The sequence below is a fragment of the Pteronotus mesoamericanus genome, unplaced genomic scaffold (genome assembly GCF_021234165.1).
Source record: "Pteronotus mesoamericanus isolate MK-2021 breed Mesoamerican mustached bat unplaced genomic scaffold, CSHL_Meso_final contig_33, whole genome shotgun sequence".
Classification (NCBI taxonomy): Eukaryota; Metazoa; Chordata; class Mammalia; order Chiroptera; family Mormoopidae; genus Pteronotus; species Pteronotus mesoamericanus.
Genome location: NW_026555135.1, coordinates 5,225,888 through 5,243,740, shown reverse-complemented (window position 1 = coordinate 5,243,740; position 17,853 = coordinate 5,225,888). Strand labels below are relative to the sequence as shown.

The 17,853-nt window shown below is 47.2% G+C and overlaps 1 protein-coding gene across 10 annotated transcripts; it reads right to left on the bottom strand.

Annotated features, from left to right (window-relative positions):
- Positions 1–823: 823 nt before the first annotated feature.
- On the bottom strand, positions 824–16,935 carry THRSP (thyroid hormone responsive). Of its 10 annotated transcripts, none has more exons than XM_054576319.1 (7): positions 16,780–16,935; positions 11,975–12,187; positions 11,024–11,133; positions 8,823–9,088; positions 5,947–6,327; positions 3,408–3,592; positions 824–1,323 (listed from the first exon to the last, which is right to left on the bottom strand). In XM_054576319.1, the coding sequence occupies exons 5-7, from the start codon at positions 6,066–6,068 to the stop codon at positions 1,106–1,108; spliced, it is 525 nt and encodes a 174-aa protein (XP_054432294.1). In that variant the 5' UTR covers positions 6,069–6,327; positions 8,823–9,088; positions 11,024–11,133; positions 11,975–12,187; positions 16,780–16,935; the 3' UTR covers positions 824–1,105. The 10 variants fall into 10 exon arrangements, with proteins under 10 accessions (XP_054432294.1, XP_054432297.1, XP_054432295.1 ...); XM_054576322.1 differs by having other exon boundaries at positions 8,823–8,965; XM_054576320.1 differs by lacking the exons at positions 11,024–11,133; positions 11,975–12,187.
- Positions 16,936–17,853: the final 918 nt, after the last annotated feature.

Genomic DNA, 17,853 nt, shown 5'->3' with positions numbered 1-17,853 from the left:
CCATGCCACAGCAGCAGAGTTATGTAGTTGTGACTGCGACTCTATGGCCTGCAAAGCACAAACTAATATACAGCCCTTTAGAGAAGGGTTTGCCTGCTCCTGTGCTAGTGCAAAGTGCAGAGCAAAACGAAACAAGCCAGACTGTGGAGGGGTTTGTAAGTCATGTAAATAATTTTGACTTGAACCTCTAGGTTGTAGGAAATTACTGAAGGGTTTTTTAATGGGAATAGCATGGTCGGGTTTGCATTTGTGAACTCTCTCTCTGAAAAATGTAGCAGATGGTTTACAAGCAAGAGACTTGAGGCCAGGAGAACAGGAGACTGGTACCGCAAAGGGGCCTTTGCTCTGAGGGGGATCACCCTGGAGGAAGTGGGCTCAGTGCTAACACTGTCTACGGTGCAGTGTGGTGCCATTAGTAGTAAAGGGTCCTGCCTAACTGGAATGAAGTTACTCTTTATTGCTTATCAAATCCAAATGGTTGTCCAGAAAGCTTTTGTTTGCAAGCTCAGTCTTTTATAATCATACTAGTTTTTGGGAATTAATAAAGTTGTTTCTCTCTCTATATGTGATATCAAATTAGGTGGCAGTGTGAATATAAATATGGTTTTTGGGCAAAATCAGATGAGTTCTCTCCACTTGAATCCCACTTGTTAAATATAAAATCATGTCTGAGAAAGTACTTTAGAAGTTAATAAAGATATGTACAAGTGCAAGGTATTATTTTTTAATTGCTACTGCAATAAATAGGTTCATAGTTCACCTGTGCTCAGCAGGTACAAGAATGAACCACTCACCCACAGGGACTCTGCTACCTCCTAGTTCTGGAGTATTAAAAAAACAAAAGCTAGAGCAAACACAAGGTGAGAGTGGGAAGAAAAAATGAACTTGTAATAGCACGCACATGCCAGGTGCTTTTGATTCTATCCTGTTTAATTTCTAGAATGACTTTGAGGCAGGCAATATCCCCATGTTATGGATAATGAAATCTAGGTTCCAACCAGTTAAATAACTTGCCCAAGATCACATAGTAAGTTCTAAGAGTCAGGAAGATGCTAAAACCTATGCTCTTCCTAATGTATCACATTGCTAGGTAACATCTAGTCCCTCATGAACCACTGACCATTATCCCAAGCTGGTAAGAGAGGTGAGGGGGAGTTGTGAATAGCATCCTAAAAGTAACCCAGTGATGAGTCCAGGAACTGGTGCTCAAAGTGGGGTTAGGGAACATCTCAGAAAACTGTCGCCTCACTTCCAGCTGCAGGTCTGGCCTTTCTGGTTTCGTCATGAGGGCTAGTGGGCTGCTCCGTGTCTTCATCACAGAGTCTGTGGAGTGTAGAAATTTTAAAAAAAGAAGAAGAAGAAGAAGTCAGTATAAATCCACATCGCTAAAGTACTGTCATATTCCTACTAGGAAAAATAATGACAAAGCTCAATGGTGTTGCTGTAGGAGGACTCTAGCAGTTATCAGAGCTGCAGTAACTTTCTAGTTCCACCTCTACATTTTACTAACAGGGAAACTACAGTACAGAAAGGTAAGTTGTCCAGGGTCTTATAGAAGTCAGCAGCAGAGCCAGGACAAGAGCCCATGTTTTTAACATCTGCAATACAAAAAAATCAAGTGTAGTGTAGAATTGCTGCTCTTGTCTACAAAGCTGATTGGTCAAGGAGTAGGAGTTCTGTTCACTCAGCCATCCCCAATTCCCACCTCCAGCCCCTGCTACAGAATTCTAAGGCACTAAGGAAGGAAGTTCACTAATGTAGAGGAAAGGAATTAGACACCACTCAGGCCAGGGTTCATTCACATCTCAACTCTACCATTTCCTGAGTTGGACTCATTTTACTTCTTAGACCTCTGGTCTTGTCATCTGTAAAAGGGGATGATAGTTCCATTAGATAATTGATATGCAAGCGGTTTTGAACTGTAAAACTATTCGTATACCTATTGTTATTTTTACCACCACTGTTACTATTCAGTGAAGAAATTGAAACCCAGAGAAGGGAGGTGGCTAAACCAGGGCCTCACAGCTCATTAGTGGTGGAACCAGAACTTGACCCTAGAGCTGTTGATCCAATGCAATTGTATTCAAGAACCTCTGAAAAGTGACCCAACGAGCCTTGGAGGGAGGGAGAGTGAAGTAAGGCTGAAGTTTAGATGTGGATTTGAGGGAGCAAAAGGAGAAATGGCTGAGCAAATACCTGAGCAGAGCTCTCGAGAGGCTGTGTGTTCAGGTCCCTGTTTAATCCCCATCATTACAGAGTGGCCTTCAGGCAGGTTATAAAGATAACACATATGGCCAAGATTAGGTGTGATAAAAAGAATATCCAATTCAAAACTGGGGCTAGTCTTGCTTTTGTCCTTACTGTGTGACTTTCGGTGAGTCACTTTACCTCTGGCTTTAATGTCCTTACTTGTCAAATGGAGATAAAATTCCGGCCCTGCATACCTACACTGGTGGTTTTGAGATTACCATGGATGTGAACACGCTGTGTCACTAATGAAGCCAGTGGGAGCAGGGCTGGCAGGTGGCACAGGGCCAGAACTGACAACTATTGTGGCCAAATTTCTCCCCATCTTTACCCAGAAATGACCCACCCCCGACTGTCCCATGTCCTGTCCTTATCACCTACCTGGTGCCACCACCTATTTGTCTAGCTTGCAGTCACCCACACCTTACAACCTCAGCCTTTCTGTGCATAGACATATGGGCTCAGACTTCAACACATTTCTATGTCCACACAACAGGGCTTTCCAACAGGCAAGCCTCTACACTGCCTGGAGCCAATCAGAGGGCAGTCCTTTAGCTTTCCACCTGGCTGGCTGCAGCTTGGGGTGGCTGGAGCACCCCTGCCAGTTGCAGGAATACTGTGAGCAGCCTCACCTATGTATCCTATGTGACATCTAATATCATCTTTCATGTTCTGTGACTTGACAAAATGTTGGGAAGCAATGCCACACACACACACACACAGAAGTCACAATTCACCTGAGTAAATACCCGTACTTACTAACAAATGCACGCACTCATAAACACGTGTGTACATAAGGTACGCACTCACAGGACACTTTTCCTTCTGCCTCCGTAACAGTCATGGCCATTACCAGTTCTGGGTCAGAAGGACAGTTAGGCAGTGAGGGTGGCTCTGAGGCTTGAGCTCTTTCTCTCTCATGGGGTGGCACCACTGCTCCCCCTGCGCCCCTGGGACGTCCTTTAGTGGACTCTGACTAGTGTGGCTACCATTACCTTTCCTAGAGTCCGAGGCCTAAACGGTCTGTCCTGTTATCTCCTGGTATATCCTCGTCACCTCCTCAGCTTTCAAGGTAAGGTGGGTAAGGATGTGATGAAGGCTAGTGTAGTGCAGATGGAACTGGGCTTCTAGGTCCAGCTGCCCCATGACCTCCTCCTCACCCTTCTCCGTCTCTGCAGCTTCCTTCTCAGCCACATTGGTTTGACCACCTGCCGTCTTGACCTGCCACTCTTCTCGGGGCTGCAGCCCATGATCCACATCAATTCGGATGGCCTTGAGCATGGTGAAGTAGTTGTAGAGACTGGGGGCCCCAGGCTGTGCATTCAGCTGCAGGTCCTGCAGAAGGCTGGGGAACATCACCACCTGCTCCATGTTATGCACCACGGCTGAGTACTGGTCCATGACAGTCAGTAGGCAGTTCTTGGGGTAGCGCTTGGTCAGCACCTGCATGGTTGCTTCCTCTAGCACACTGAGTCCTGCTCCAGCACTGTTTCCGTGTTGTTCTTTTTAAGGGCTGGATGTAAAGGCAGTTTGACAGGATGCCAAGGACCAGCTGGTAGGCAAAAGCACCACCTGTTTTAGGCCAGTCCCAGGGCTTGGACCCCACCAAGCGCTGGCAATCTGTCTGCCCCGGGGCAGACCTGCCAGGCTTCTTTCTGCCTGTGGTCTCAGCACTCCTGACCGCCTGAGCACGAGCCGGGCTCCTCCTCCTATCAGTTCATTGGGCCAACTACTGGGAAGCTTTTCCCTTTGGCAGCTGGTGCATTTGTCCCCAAGGCAGTAATTAACTCTTGCAGGTCACCTGAGACCAAGCTGCGTACTTAGAGTAGCCTCCTAATGTGCAGCTCACTTCTTCAACCAGGGTGCCTCAGCTGTGACATGAACGAGGAGGGTCAGGAAAAGAAACTGCTTAGTGGGGGACAAGGAGCACTGAAGTAGGAGCCCTGCAGTTTCCTAGTGAGTTTTGGTTTTACCTTGTTCAGTACCTCCTTTGCATCCATTTCAACACTAAGCTCCTCCACAAATTATCTCATTTAATCTTCACCAAAACCCCATGATGAATATTTAATCTTCCTGTTTAACAATAAGAAAACTGATGTGTAGATAACTAAAGGGACTTGCCCAGGGTCCGAGTAGAGCTGGGATTCCAGCCCAGGACCACCTCTTTCCCACCTCCACTCAGTGCTCTAGACCCATGTGTGAGGTTGAATGAGTTATACAGGTTCACTGGGTCCATATCTTTATCTGTAAATCTGAGGTATTGTTGTGAGATCGAATAAGACAATGCTAAAGAAATACTGTGTAAGCCACAAAGCATAGTCCCCAGATATATTCGTCATCTGTGCAGATGCCGGATTCATGCTGGGGTCCCCCTCAACTCTAAACTGTAATTCCACAAGTTATAAGGCTTCATCTTTACCATGGACCTAGCCCTTTGACCAAAGTCTTAGAAAATAATAATCTTTTATATCGCCTCATTATCACAATTAGCAAACAGCATTTGTTCTATTATAACTAGGAAAATGAGGCCCAGAGGAAGGTTCAAAGTTGCGTAACAAGTTAGTGTCAGAGTCCTGTGGAGACCAAGACCTTCTGAGTCCTGGTTCAGCTACCTGATCATAACATGACTTCAGGTAGGAAGGTCTCTAGGTACCTTCTGCCCAGTAGGGGAGGAGAGAAGAGGAGAGCGCAGGGAGGGGGACTTCTGTCACCTGAGCAACTCTTAAGCCCCCCCACAGGGCAGCAACCCCTTTGCATCCCCAGGATTGACAGGCACCCACTCACCCACTTCCTTCTTCTCCTATGGCCAGGCCTCTGAAAAAGTTCATCTTCATCTTCAGTTGAACTGACCTCTACTTCTCTTTAGTCCCTACCCACCGGCCAATTACCTGTCTTAAGTATGATTATATTAGCACTACAGAGTAGTGTGAAAAACCATTTATCAGCCTCTAACTCACACAGTGCCCCTAACATGAGGCAGAAAAACAATAATATCCCCCTTTTCAGATGAGGAAACAGACTCAGAAGGTCCTGGAAGTGACAGGCGAAGGCTCAGCCCAGCTCTCCAGGCCTCTGAGGAAAGCTGCAGCTGTCCTTCTCCTCTAGCGCCCTTTGTGGGAGGGATGTGTACAGAGCTGCTAGTGGCCTGGGGTAATCTTGCTTGGACAGGTGGCCTTGCCTCCTGAAAACAGAGTGGGCAGCCAAGTCCAGGAACCTGCTGTGAAGGGCAAAGCTTCCACTTTAACCTTTTCTGTAGTATAGGTCATGAAGTGGAACGAAGAGCACGGCCCAGCTCGTCCTTCCTCTGGCTATGTGGCCGCGGGCTAGTCACTGCTCCACTCTGAGCCTGAGCTTCCTCCTATGTTCTAACAACAATCGGAGCAAACATTGATTGAGGGCTTGCTATTCCATCCTCCCAACAATCATATGTAATTGGCATTCTCCATTTATGGAGGAGGAAATTAAGGTCTAAGAAGGTAAAGTAATTAGCCTAAAAACGTACACTATTAGTTTAAGACAAGGGGGATTTGGGGTGAGCAATAACTCCCACCCACGGGTTGTTATGAGGGTCAGAGCTGATGTTTGTGAAATACCTGGTATATTGCCAAGCCTCAGTCAGTATGTACTACCTCCTGCCACTTCTCCTTTCCTACTCTGTGATCCTCAATTCCTCATTTGTTTCTCCATCCTAGGACTCACCACACACATTTCAGTTCATTTTCTATCTGTCCTGGGACCCAGAACTGCAAATGTTCAGTAGATACTGGCTGGATGATGACCAGTAGATTCACTTCTTGATACACTCTAAGGTCTTTGGTCATAGTGTCCAGGCACCTTGAAAAACAGGGTTCCTGGCTTGGCAAGAGGCAATCATGAGGACTTCAGAAGGGGAGGGAGGCCAAGCGGCTGTGGCCGCACTTGGCTACCCAGGAGCCGCATGGCACTGCAAATGCTCAGCGCCGCCTCATGGGCCTGACTCTCAGGTGAGGCTCTTTTCCAGAATGACTCCTCAGGGAAGCAGGGTGTGCCGTACTTCCATCCTGGCTGTCTTCATTCTACAGGGTGCTCTCCCAGTTCTTACTGTAAACAAAAGGGTTAGCAACACGCATTAGCCCGATGTTACCTCCCCCAGTCAGTGGATTGAAGAATTTGCATAAAATTACTTCCTAAGCTATGCATGGAAAGAGTATGTTTTCTAACTTAATAGATTAAGTGAAAGAATTTCATTTTAACAGGTTACTTAAGTAAACATTTGGTTAATTCACTTCCAGGCCTAAAACATTTTTTTGTTTGTTTTTGACCTTTACAGGGGAAAACATTCTTAAAATGTTTTCTCCTTAGGAGAACAGGACATCTCTTGTATTTGAACACCCAGGACAGCTGAGCAGTGAGTATAGCCAAAGACCATGAGGCTGGACATTGGGGTTTGGGTTGGAACGGCCGCTGCCCAGCCCACTTAAGAACAGGCTCCCTGAGCTCCAATGTCCACAGCTGTAAAGGGTTTGGAGACCTCTGAAGAAAAGGCTTTTCCAGCCCTGATTGAAAAACTCCTTCTGAATCCATGTACTGGTCTCTAAGCATTCCCTGCCTTAGTTCTTGTGTTTTTTAACCCAGCCCAAGGGTCACCAACTCAGAACTGGAAAGCAGATGTTCCAGCTCTGTGCAGAGGGCTGGGAGCGCTGACTCGGGCGCACGGGGTAGGTCAGGAGTGCCTGCAAGTTGTGGCCTCCTTCGTCTTTCACCCAGTGGCCTGGAGCCACCTGGGGCCTCTGTGGGCCATCCTGGCCTCGTCTACTCAACAAGGGTCCTAATCTTTGTTAGAGCCTCTCCTGCCCAGACTTCGGGGAACTCCCTCTGAGCACATAGCCCCTGTGCCCTTCTGTGTGATTCTGCCTCTGTGTTTGGATACTAAAGCCAGTCCATTCCCAGATGTGTTGCTGGACCTGGCCCAGAAGGATGAGTAAGTGATTAAATGGGTGTATTAGTGAAAAAGGGAGAGTGTGAACAAACTGATAATTGGGGGATAAATGAGCTGTGTGAGTGAATGAGTGCAGAACCCACGAGTTCCTCTGGGGATGAGGGGGAGGAGGACCCACATGGCCAGCGTTGTCCAGCCAGCAGGCTACAGGCTGGGACTGGCCCCAGGTCTACCTGGCAGATGGAAGGCCCTGGAAAAACTGTGGCCGAATCAGCAGCTGCCAGCCATCTCTGATTAGAAGACAGAGAGCAAGGATCCAAGGGGATAGGCTGGACTCAGACAAGTCCTAGGTGTGGGGAGAGGAGGAAGGCAGAAAGGAAGGGATGTGAGGTCTTCTTACGGGTTACTATGGAGCAGGACCCAATGGACTCAGGTGTCCCTGCTCTCAAGATGCCCTGTCCCAGCTTTGGGAGGCTATCTGCTCCAACTGGGCACTGTGGGTAGGGAATCCTGACAATGGAAGGGAGGGGATTAGCAGAAACTGGACTAGACCTCATGTCACTCAGTTTCCCCAGCCTTCTTTCCTTCCCTCAATGGGGGGAAACTGAGGCTGAGCAAGGCACTCACTGTAATGGCCTCCATAGAACTGCCTGTGGCCTCCTGCTCAGGGTATCTGCATGACCCAAGTTCGACAAACTGAACTGACTCCAGATTGACGGGAGTCAAAGTGCCCAAGGGCCAGGCCAGGAACACCATGTGAATGTGGTACAAGGGACGGCTTGAGTCCAAGTAACCCTTCCTGGGCTAGGACCCAGGGAGCTACAGAAGGGACTCTGACAAAGGTTGCAGCAAGTTTTCTAGTTTTGAAAGTGGGTTTTAGCCTTGGCCAGTGTGGCTCAGTTAGTTGGAGTGTCATCCCAGAAATCAAAAGGTCATGGGTTTGATTCCCAGTCAGGGCACATGGCTAGGTTGTGGGTTTGGTCCCCAGTCGCGGTAGGGACAAGAAGCAACTGATTCTATCTTGATGTTTCTCTCCCTCTCTCTCCCTCCATTCACCTCTCTCTAAAATCAATAAGCATGTCCTCAGGTAAGCATAAAAGACAATGAATTTTATACACCACCCCCCACCCCCTTGATATCTATGGACCTCAGGCTGTTTTTTTTTTTTCCTTTGTCACTCCAGTTCTGACCTATTGAAGAACACAGGGACCCAAGGGTCAGGAGCTGCAGCACCCCCTCTCCCCAGTCTCTGGGTCCCTGTTGTGTGCCCTTATCCCCTGCTGGGCCAGGAGGAGGCCTGAGAAAACAAGACATGGTCCCTGCCCTCCAGAACCTGACTTTCTCTGTCACCCAGTGGATCTCATGGATTGTAAGCTGACTTCGTGTCTGCACTGTGCTGGGCCTGGGACTATAGCAGGGCATGAGGCAGACAGGGCACCCCCTCGGGCAATTTATATCTAGTGAGAAGAAAGCTACAACAAACATATGTACAGATAAGTATAACAGCATATTGTGGCAGGTACTAGGAAGGAAATAAAGTAAAATAATGAGTTAGAGCCTTGATGCTTGCAAGTGTGGCCTGCAGACTGGCAGGCAGCATCTAATCACCAGGTAACTCATCAGTAATGCAGACTCCCAGGCCATGCCCAGAACTTACCAATCAGAAACTGCATTTCAACATGACGCTCAGGGAATGCTTGTGGCCAGCAGGTCAGGAATTCACTCCAAACCAGCAATTATTATTCCAGTGAAGAATAAATGTCTGTGTCAAGACCTGAATTTTCTCAGCTTCTGCAAGATCTGTCTTCCAGGCAGAGGGAACAGTCAGTGCTACTGAACATGAAATATTCTCCTTAGAGGCATACCAAGCTCACTAGGCAGCCTTAGCAAGTCAATCTACTTCTTTAGGCTTCAGTGTCCCACCTGGAAAATTGAGGAGTTAGACTAAATAGAACCTCTTTCAAGGTAAAGAAACAAACAACTCCAATTATCTAAAGGGAGAATTTGGGGCATCAAGAGTCAAATGACCAGCCAAGAAGGAGCTATTTGAGGGAACAGTAGGGTCGCCCTCTCTGAAGGCCTCAGGTCACCCCAGGAGGCCCAGGCTCTTGCTGCTACTCAGGAATATGGATATCTCTTCTGTTCTGAGAATCCACTGCAAACTCTACTGATACAATTGCTCTGTGTGAACAGCTGACTGGAGTAGCCCCAGGAAGCTGGCAAGTGTTTGGTCCAGCCTCTCCTCCCAAATTCCTGTTACGCCCGTCCTGAAGTTCTGGGAAAACTCAGTCCTTCCTCCAGCTGATGCAACAAGCTCCCAGGACAGCCCAGGGCTCTGGGCCTGCTGAAGAGTAGAGAGTGGAGCTGACATGTCTGCAAAGTGGTCCTTAGTCAATGAGTCACAAAGGTCTGGATTATCAGAGCTGAAGGTACTACAGAGATCCTGCAACCCAACTTTTGCTTTATTATTGAGGGAACTGAGCATCCAATTTCTATTTCTAGTCAAGTTTTGTTCACTCCTCTGGAAAAATTTCACTTTCCATATATATCACTACAAGTCTACAATATTTTTAAAAGATTTTACTTATTTTTCAGAGAGGGAAAAAAAGAAAAGGGAGGGAGAAAGAGAAGGAAAGATGATGATGAAGGAACATCAACGTGCAAAGAAACACCATTCGGCCACCTCTCACACGCCTCCAATCTGGGACCTGGTCGCCATCCCAGGCATGTCCCCAGACCAGGAGCCAAACTGGCAACCTTTCACTTCTCAGACTGGCGCTCAACCCACTGAGCTACACCAGCCAGGGCAAATCTATGACATTTTAAAATTCTGTGGCAAGACTAGTCACTCATAGAGATAATATATCTGTCCCTCCTTGACCTGGAATGCCCTGAGGGCAAGAAACAGGACAAACTCTTTCCTATGACTCTACAACCCCAGGAGCTCAGGAGAGTTTCCTCAGTTGGTTGATTGAAAAGATAAATAAATGAGAGTTGTGGGAATTTATCTACCTTTGGTGTGCTCCCCAGATATTTCTTCACTCCTTCCTTCATTTTTTCCTCTCAACATACTATTACTGAGTTCCCCATAGAGGAAACCTGGCCACAGAGGGTGCTGGGGGGAGTGGGGGAGGCAACCAAAGGCAGGCCCAGGACTCCAGAGAGCTCAATGCGGAGGGGCCTGGGCTCGGCTACCTCCCGTGGAGCTCCATGAGTCACCCTGCGGTGGTGCTGAGGGGGTCCTACTCTGCTCACAGGGCTGGCCCCCAGGGTGGGGCCGAGGCCAGAGTCCAGAGAGTGACCGAGGACCCCGTCCCCACTCTGAGCAGGTGCTGAGAGGGGGCTTGGTTGGGGAAGGACACCCTGATCAAGAGCCATGAGCTCATACACAAAATTCAGTCCATAAATACCCTTCTTCCAGGCCTTCTCAGGCCTCCCATCCCTCAATCCACCCTAAGCCATCTTTTGGGACTTCCTTCCCTTTCCGGCCTGGGGTTCACAGTGACTCCTGCTCTGGCTTCTCCATTGATCCTCCATACATAATCGATCTTCTTTTGCTACAAGAAGAACTCGCCCTTTCCTATCTCAAATACCTTCAATAGTTCCTTGAATTAGCTTCCTATGGGACTACAACATATTATCACAAATTTAGTGGCTTAAAGCCACACAAATGTACTATCTCAGTCCCAGAGGTCAGAAGTCCAAAACAGATCTTCCTGGCCTAAAATCAAGGTGTCAGTAGGGCTGTGTTCCATTCTGGAGACTCTAGGGAAGAATTCATTCCCTTTTCCAGATTCTACAGGTTGCTAGCATTGCTTGGTGTGAGTCCCCTTCCTCCATTTTTAAAGCCAGCCTCACCTCCTCAGACAGTCGTCCCTCTGGTTCTCCCTCTTCCAATTACAAGGACATTTGTCATTATGTTGCAAATGGAGATGGGGTCCAGGCTCTGGGTGGTTGCCAACAAAGAACTGAACAGACCATGTAAACAAAGATATAAGCAAGTGAGAGAAAGTTTCTGGCACCATAACTGATAAATCCTCTGAGAAACAGGAAAAAGCCTAATCCCCAGAACACCCACCAGAGTCAATACTGACCATCAAAATATCCAGGGAAATAAGTGGAAAACCTAACAATCAGGATCCACTTAATTAGAGAGAGATCAAATCCTGAAATGGCCCTATACCTTCCTGTAGCTAAAGTGATCAGGCAAAAAGACAGGAAAAACCCAACCCAGTTAAAGAGGAGTGCCATGATCTGTTGTATTTATAGTTTTAACATAGTAAACCAAAGTGAATAACCACTTGGCAGAATGCACATCATTACAGTATGTCAGGGATCATCTCAAGAGTTCCAAATTAATTCTTTCTTTGCACCTAGTGGCTAATCCCTTCCCTACACCCAGCCCTTGGCCTAATTATTAGGAGATAAGGAGGAAAGGAGGAAAAAAAAAAGGACCCTGGCTGATGTGGCTCAGTGGATTGAATGCTGACCAGAAAACCGAAAGGTCACTGGTTCAATGCCCAGTCAGGGCACATGCCTGGGTTGCAGGCCAGGTCCCCAGTTGGCGGTGTGTGAGAGGCAACCAATCGATATACCTCTGGCACGTTGATGTTTCTGTCCCTCTCTCCCTCCCTCCCTTCCCCTCTCTAAAAAATAAAATAAAATAAAATTTAAAAAAAGATTGGGATTCTAATCATACAGAAAGTGCCAAGAATTGCATTTTACCAATTAAGAATTATGTGTAGAAATGCAGTCATAATAAAAGTCACACAAAATAATATTTAATTCCAAAGTAATCACATATCTTACAACTTCCAAAGTCAAAATCATCCTGATTCTCAAAGTCTTCATTTCTTCCAGGAACCAAAGGGATAGCAGCTTCAGCCTTCGTTCTCTGGGCTTCATCATCCCAAGATAAGGGTGTGGGGCCATCTCTGGCCAGGGAATGGCTCTCTTCTATTGAACTGTTACAGGCTTTTAGGGTTTTTACACATGCAACTTCCCACAGTCCTTGACGGCCCACTTGGGGAGGAAACCAGAATGCGAATTATTATTAGGAGGCGGAAGACAGCTGCAGTGTCTCAGGATTTTCTATTCTATCTCCTGCCTCAATTACATAGGCTCAACTAGATAATCCAGGATAATCTTCTCATCTCAAGGTCAGCTGATTAGCAATCTTAATTCCATTTGCATCCTTAATTCCCCTTTGACAAGTAACTTAACATATTCATAGGTACCAGGGGTTTGGACACTGACATCTTTGGAAGCTATTATTGTACCTGTCACACTCTTTATCCCTTTCATGTGGTTTTTACATGCTATGACAATTCTTTAAATGCAAATGTTCACAGAAGCCCAATGAATAAAGCAAATTCAAAAGAAACTGATTTGGCTAAGCAGGATAAAGGGGGCTATAGCTGACCATCTTTCATTAGCCCTTAGGTCACTACCAGAAAACCTGGGCGACTCCACAGAGCACAGCCGGAAACCACCAGCCATGCCTTACTTTGATGTTCAAGGCCTCAACAAGCCTTTCTGGCTTTTAAAAAAATATATATGTTATTTATTTATTTTTAGAGAGAAAAAGACGGAGAGAAACATGAATGTGTGGTTGCCTCTTGCACACCCCCAACTGGGGACCTAGCCCTCAACCCACACATGTGCCCTGAGTGGGAATCAAACCAGTGACCCCTTGGTTCACAGGCCAGCACTCAATTCACTGAGCCACACCAGCCAGGGTGTCTCTATGGCCTTATTCTCTGCTAGCAGGACAACAAACCCGAGTCCCATTTCTGGGCCAGGCTCTGAGGTGGGCAGGAGGGACACCTGGATTCACAGTCCCTACCCCCAGGAAGCTCAGAACCTAATAGGGGATTGGGGCAGACAACTAAACTGGCTACTTCAACCTGGCTGGGTGAATATCCCAAGAGCACAGGGAACAGAGGGGAGAGGTGCCCCGGGAAGCTTCCTGAAAGACCAACAGTTTTGTGGAGTCACCAAGGCAGAGAAAGGTGGGAATAATCTTAAATGTAGGATGGTAAGGGGAAAAATGTTTCTCTCTCTTTATCTCTCAACGTTAGATATATTTTCTATACACACAATACATTTACTATATATGTATATACTATGTAGTACTACAGTATATGTTGTATATTAAAGAATACATAGCACATATATTCTTTATAGTACATATGATGAAAGATATATCTATTACTATTTTTCTGATTTCCTGCACCTATATATTATTTATGAATACTTACATATACAGTAAATAAAAACATGAATTTAAGGAGCCATCTTTGGGGAAGGGTCGGGTGAAAGGGAGGAATACACTTTATATTTGTTAGGTCTTATTTCTTAAGCTCAGTGATGGGTACGTCGATATTTATATATTCATTCTCTAATTTTTAAAAATATATTGCACACTTATTTTAAAAAAAAAAAAAAAAGGAAAGGAAAGTGGGAAATGTTTTCCAGGCAGAAGTATCAGAGTGAGCAAAAGCTGAGACGCTAAATAGCAAGAATACTGATGACTGCTCAACAGGCCTGCACTGTCCCAAACTCCACAGTAATTTTCCGAGTCTTCTCTCTCGCCCCTCTTCCTGCCTCGCCTCCTTTTGTCCAGCCTCACGCCCCGCAGCTGACCATGCTGACCCCTCCCCTAACGGATACCGGATAGGCTCCCATCCCACCCACTTGAAAGTATACACCTCTTGTCCACTCGTTCAGTTCAAGAATGCCTGCGTGTCTCCCGCAGCCTGCGGTCTGGGGCAAGGCTGAGCCGCATGCAGCCCCAGGGCTCGGCCACGAGGCGGGGGCCGGCTGCAGCAGCTCAGGCCAGTAGGGGACACTGCGGGGTAGGCCAGGACCTGGACTCCGGCCGCACCGCCGCCGCTCCGCTCAGCTCTGCATCCCGGAGCAACGCGGTGCCTGAACTCCCGCTAGCGAGCTGAGTTCGTAGCTCGCGGAAACACACGCGTTTCCAGGCAATAATTGTCTGCCTCGTTTTAAGAGAGAGGGGTTGGCGGGTGGGGAGGAGAGTGGGAGATGATTCTGGTCCTCCTTCCAAGACCCCACTCCCCAGATAGCCGTTCCGAATGCTTCGAAGCAGTTTATTCAAGGGGCTTGACTCCGCAGGTGAAAGCACAAAGCGGATTTCTTTCCTTCCTGCCAGCCACTGCCCTTTCGAACAGATGCTGTGCACTCACACTCTACTGTTCGTGGACGCAATCTCGGCACCTCCCCTCGCTTTTCTGAGAGTCTCCCGTTTATTGTCTGGTAATTTCAACTCGTGAATAAGCTAAGTGCACACTAGTGTTACAGCCAAACTTCACCCCCCACCCCCGCCCCGGCCTCCTCGGATGGGGACACTTGCAGGCTGGGGAAGAGGTGGCGGGGGCCTGGGCAGCCGCTCTCCAATCTCGGCCGCTCTTCCCCTCCTCCTCTCTCTCCCCGGACTGCCCCGGCTCTCCAGGGCTGAATGGGGGCGAGGTCTAAGTACACCAGAGCCCGCTGGGCGTGGCAGGTTCCGAACGTGGACACTTGCCATCGGGAGCCCTTTGATGAGCTCCTTGGAGACCCACCACACCATTCACCTGTAGTGCCCCTGAAACAGGGCCGGGTTGCCTCCTCCTAAAGGGTGCTGATAGCCCCCACAGCTTCCGCATCCCTGCTCACACTTCCAGCATCATTCTGCTGGGGTCCCCTCACACCTAAATGGGAGCCCTCTTCCACGGGGACTTTTTCAAGAAGGCCTCTATTCTGTTCCTTTCTGCAGGGTCTGCATGTGCGCACAGGCGCGCGCACGCACCCCTGCCTAGGAGCCGGCCACTCACCAGCTCTCACCAGGTTCCAGCCCACAGAGCCTCCACCTCCAAGACGCCCCAAATTGTTCTCCTAAAGCCTGTCTCCCCCGGTTTGCGGTGAGAAGGAAGGAGCTCCTTCCTCTCCCTCCCTGGCGAGGTGCGGGTTGGAGGACAGGCAGAGTGAGTGCACTGAAAACTCTCTCCAAAGAGACTATCCTACCAAATTCCTGGAGGATTTTGGCTTTCTCTGTGGGGTGCAAGAGGTAAGCTTTACCTCTGTCGTCCCTCTCAGTTGGTCCTACAAAGGTGACCCAGCCTCTCTCTAGAGTCAGCAACTCTGGCATTGTTTCTCTCTGTGGGGCCTTAGCTGAAATTCTGAGGTGACTGGAAACGTCTTTGTTTTCATCTTACCAGCTTCGAGTCTTTGCCTGAGAGCAGTGTCTCTAACCTCAACACAGAAGAGACCTTGCCGGAGAATCTACACAAGCACAAATCTGACGTCACTCCCCTGCGTAAATCTCCAGCCTCTTTGGTAGGCGTGCTGTATTTCAACAGCTGGGGCTTTGTAGACATATTGGGCACTTCATGCTTTCTCTCACACCTCCCCCTTTCCTTACACTAGATTTTCAGCTTTGCTTTTCCACTTGGACAACTCCTTGTGGACTTTGAAGACCAGAGTCAGAATGTCACCTCCTCCAGGAAGCCTTTCCTGACTGCCCCTCCACTGTGCTTACATACGTTTTATCACAAATAGTGTTCTATTGTAATTACCTCAAACTGTAACCCAAAGAGCTCAATTTTTATACAAAAAAGTGTTTTTATACAATTTTTTATATAAAAACTCCAAAAAGAAAATCAAAATCACCCATAATCCCACCACTATTTTGATATCACAAGAAGGACAAAGAATCTTTCTTCTCCTGCCTGTCCTGCCAATCCTACCTGCAGGGGCAACCACTTTTAAGAGAGTGGTTTGTTTTCTTGGCACACACATTCCCTTTTATAATTCTTATTCTACATCTTGGTCTGCAATTTTCATTTTCACTTAATGGGCTAACTTGGGCATCTTTTCATGTCAATGCATATGGTTCTTTCTCATTCTTTTTTAAAAAATTATGTGTATATATTTATATATAACATAAAACTTGTCATTTTAACCATTTTAAGTATACAACTTAGTGGTATTAATTACATTCAGAGTGCTGTACAAACATCACCACTATCTTTTTCTGAAACTGTTTTGTCATCCCAAACAAGAACTCTGTACCCATTAAGCAATAACTCCCCACCCCTGTACACACATACAGCCCAGCAACCTCTAATGTACTTTCTTTTCCATGAATGCCTCATCCCTTTTTAACCTGAATATTATTCTACAGCAGAAAACACCATCATTTATTTAACTGTTCTCTACTAATGGATATTCAGGGCCTTCCTGATTTTTTGGTAATACAAATAATGGTGCAACAAATGCCTGTGCATCACAATTACCTTCAACATGAATGTTCCTGAACCCCATTCCCAGATATTCTGGCTTAATAAGGATAAATGGGGCCTGGAATTGAGGTATTTTTTTTAAGGTTTTATTTATTTATTTTTTAGAGAGAGGGGAAGGGAGGGAGAAAGAGAGGGAGAGAAACATCAATATATGGTTGCCTCTTGCACACCCCCTCCTGGGGACCTGACCTGGAACCCAGGCATGTGCCCTAGACTGGGAATAGAACCCATTACTCTTGGGTTCGCAGGCCATGCTCAATCCATTAAGCCACACCAGCCAGGGCCAGAATTCAGATTTTTAAAATATCCTACCTGATCATTGCGATGTGAGACCACACAATGAGAATCGCAGCTGTAGGGCCTGGATCTGCTGCATTCCTGGATCCTCAGCATCCAGCCTTCAACCTGCCCACAGAGAATGGGTTTGCTTACTGGAGTAACATCATAAACTCTGGGCTCCTACCCACAGTCTGCTGTCCCCATGCCAAGGCTGCCCTGGTGAGTCATCAAGGACAGCATGCTGGCCCCCAGGGTGACAGAACATCTAAGGGAAGCTTGATGGATTGTATGTCTTCCAATCTGGAAGTCCTGAGTCACCCTGGTTTACCAGGCAGCTCGCAATACTGTGATCTGTTAGCTTTGCCCTTTGTGGGAGGCAAAATCACCACTCATTCAAATCCAGGCAGGCCAAGGAAAATGGTGCCTTATCTAGCCTGGGGAAACCATGATTCACACTCCTTAGAGGTGGTCGGTGGAGGACCGAGAGTCACCGGGAGAAAGAGAAAGGAGACAGAAGCAGGCTGGATTCCAGGGTAAAAATTAAAAGGTGAAGGAGAAAGAGAGGAACGTAAAGCAAAGAAACACAGAGAGAGCAAAGAGGCAGAGAGAAAGAAAACCAGAGTAATTGGGCAGACGCAGAAAGAGAAAAGGGAGTGGGGAGTAAGAAAAAAGAGAAGACAGAAGAAAGGAGGACATAAAGCAGGAAGTAAGGTGAGTTCCTTAGCTGGCATTTTGGATCCATCCAGAAAAAACCACTTGTGCTTCAGATCCCAGCAAGACATGTGGTGGAGGTGATTTGGCTTGGTTCTCAGGACCTGGCTCATATTTTCAGCCCTTGCCTGCAGCCCTGGCAGCACTATCGGGGGGGTCAGACTCTGGATATGACACAAAAACATACTCAGGGCAGCCACATCCTGTGTGCCCCGTGGTAGACACAGCCTTTATAGTCACGACAACAAGGAATGAGATCTTCACAAGGTGCATACTTCTTGCACAGTTCCTTAGCTATAAAGGATGCCTGTTACAATGCTATTTATAGTAAAGGAGGAAAAAAGACAGAAAAAAAGAAAGAAATGAAATGAAATGGAGCATTATACATTTATGATG

Coding starts and splice junctions, on each gene's coding strand:
- THRSP (XM_054576319.1), bottom strand. CDS start 6,068: ATGACCAAAGACCTTAGAGTGTATCAAGAAGTGAATCTACTGGTCATC. Junction 3,593..5,946: donor AATGAACTGAAATGTGTGTG/GTGAGTCCTAGG, acceptor GATGTTCCCCAG/CCTTCTGCAGGACCTGCAGC. Junction 1,324..3,407: donor AGCTGCAGAGACGGAGAAGG/GTGAGGAGGAGG, acceptor TACACTCCACAG/ACTCTGTGATGAAGACACGG.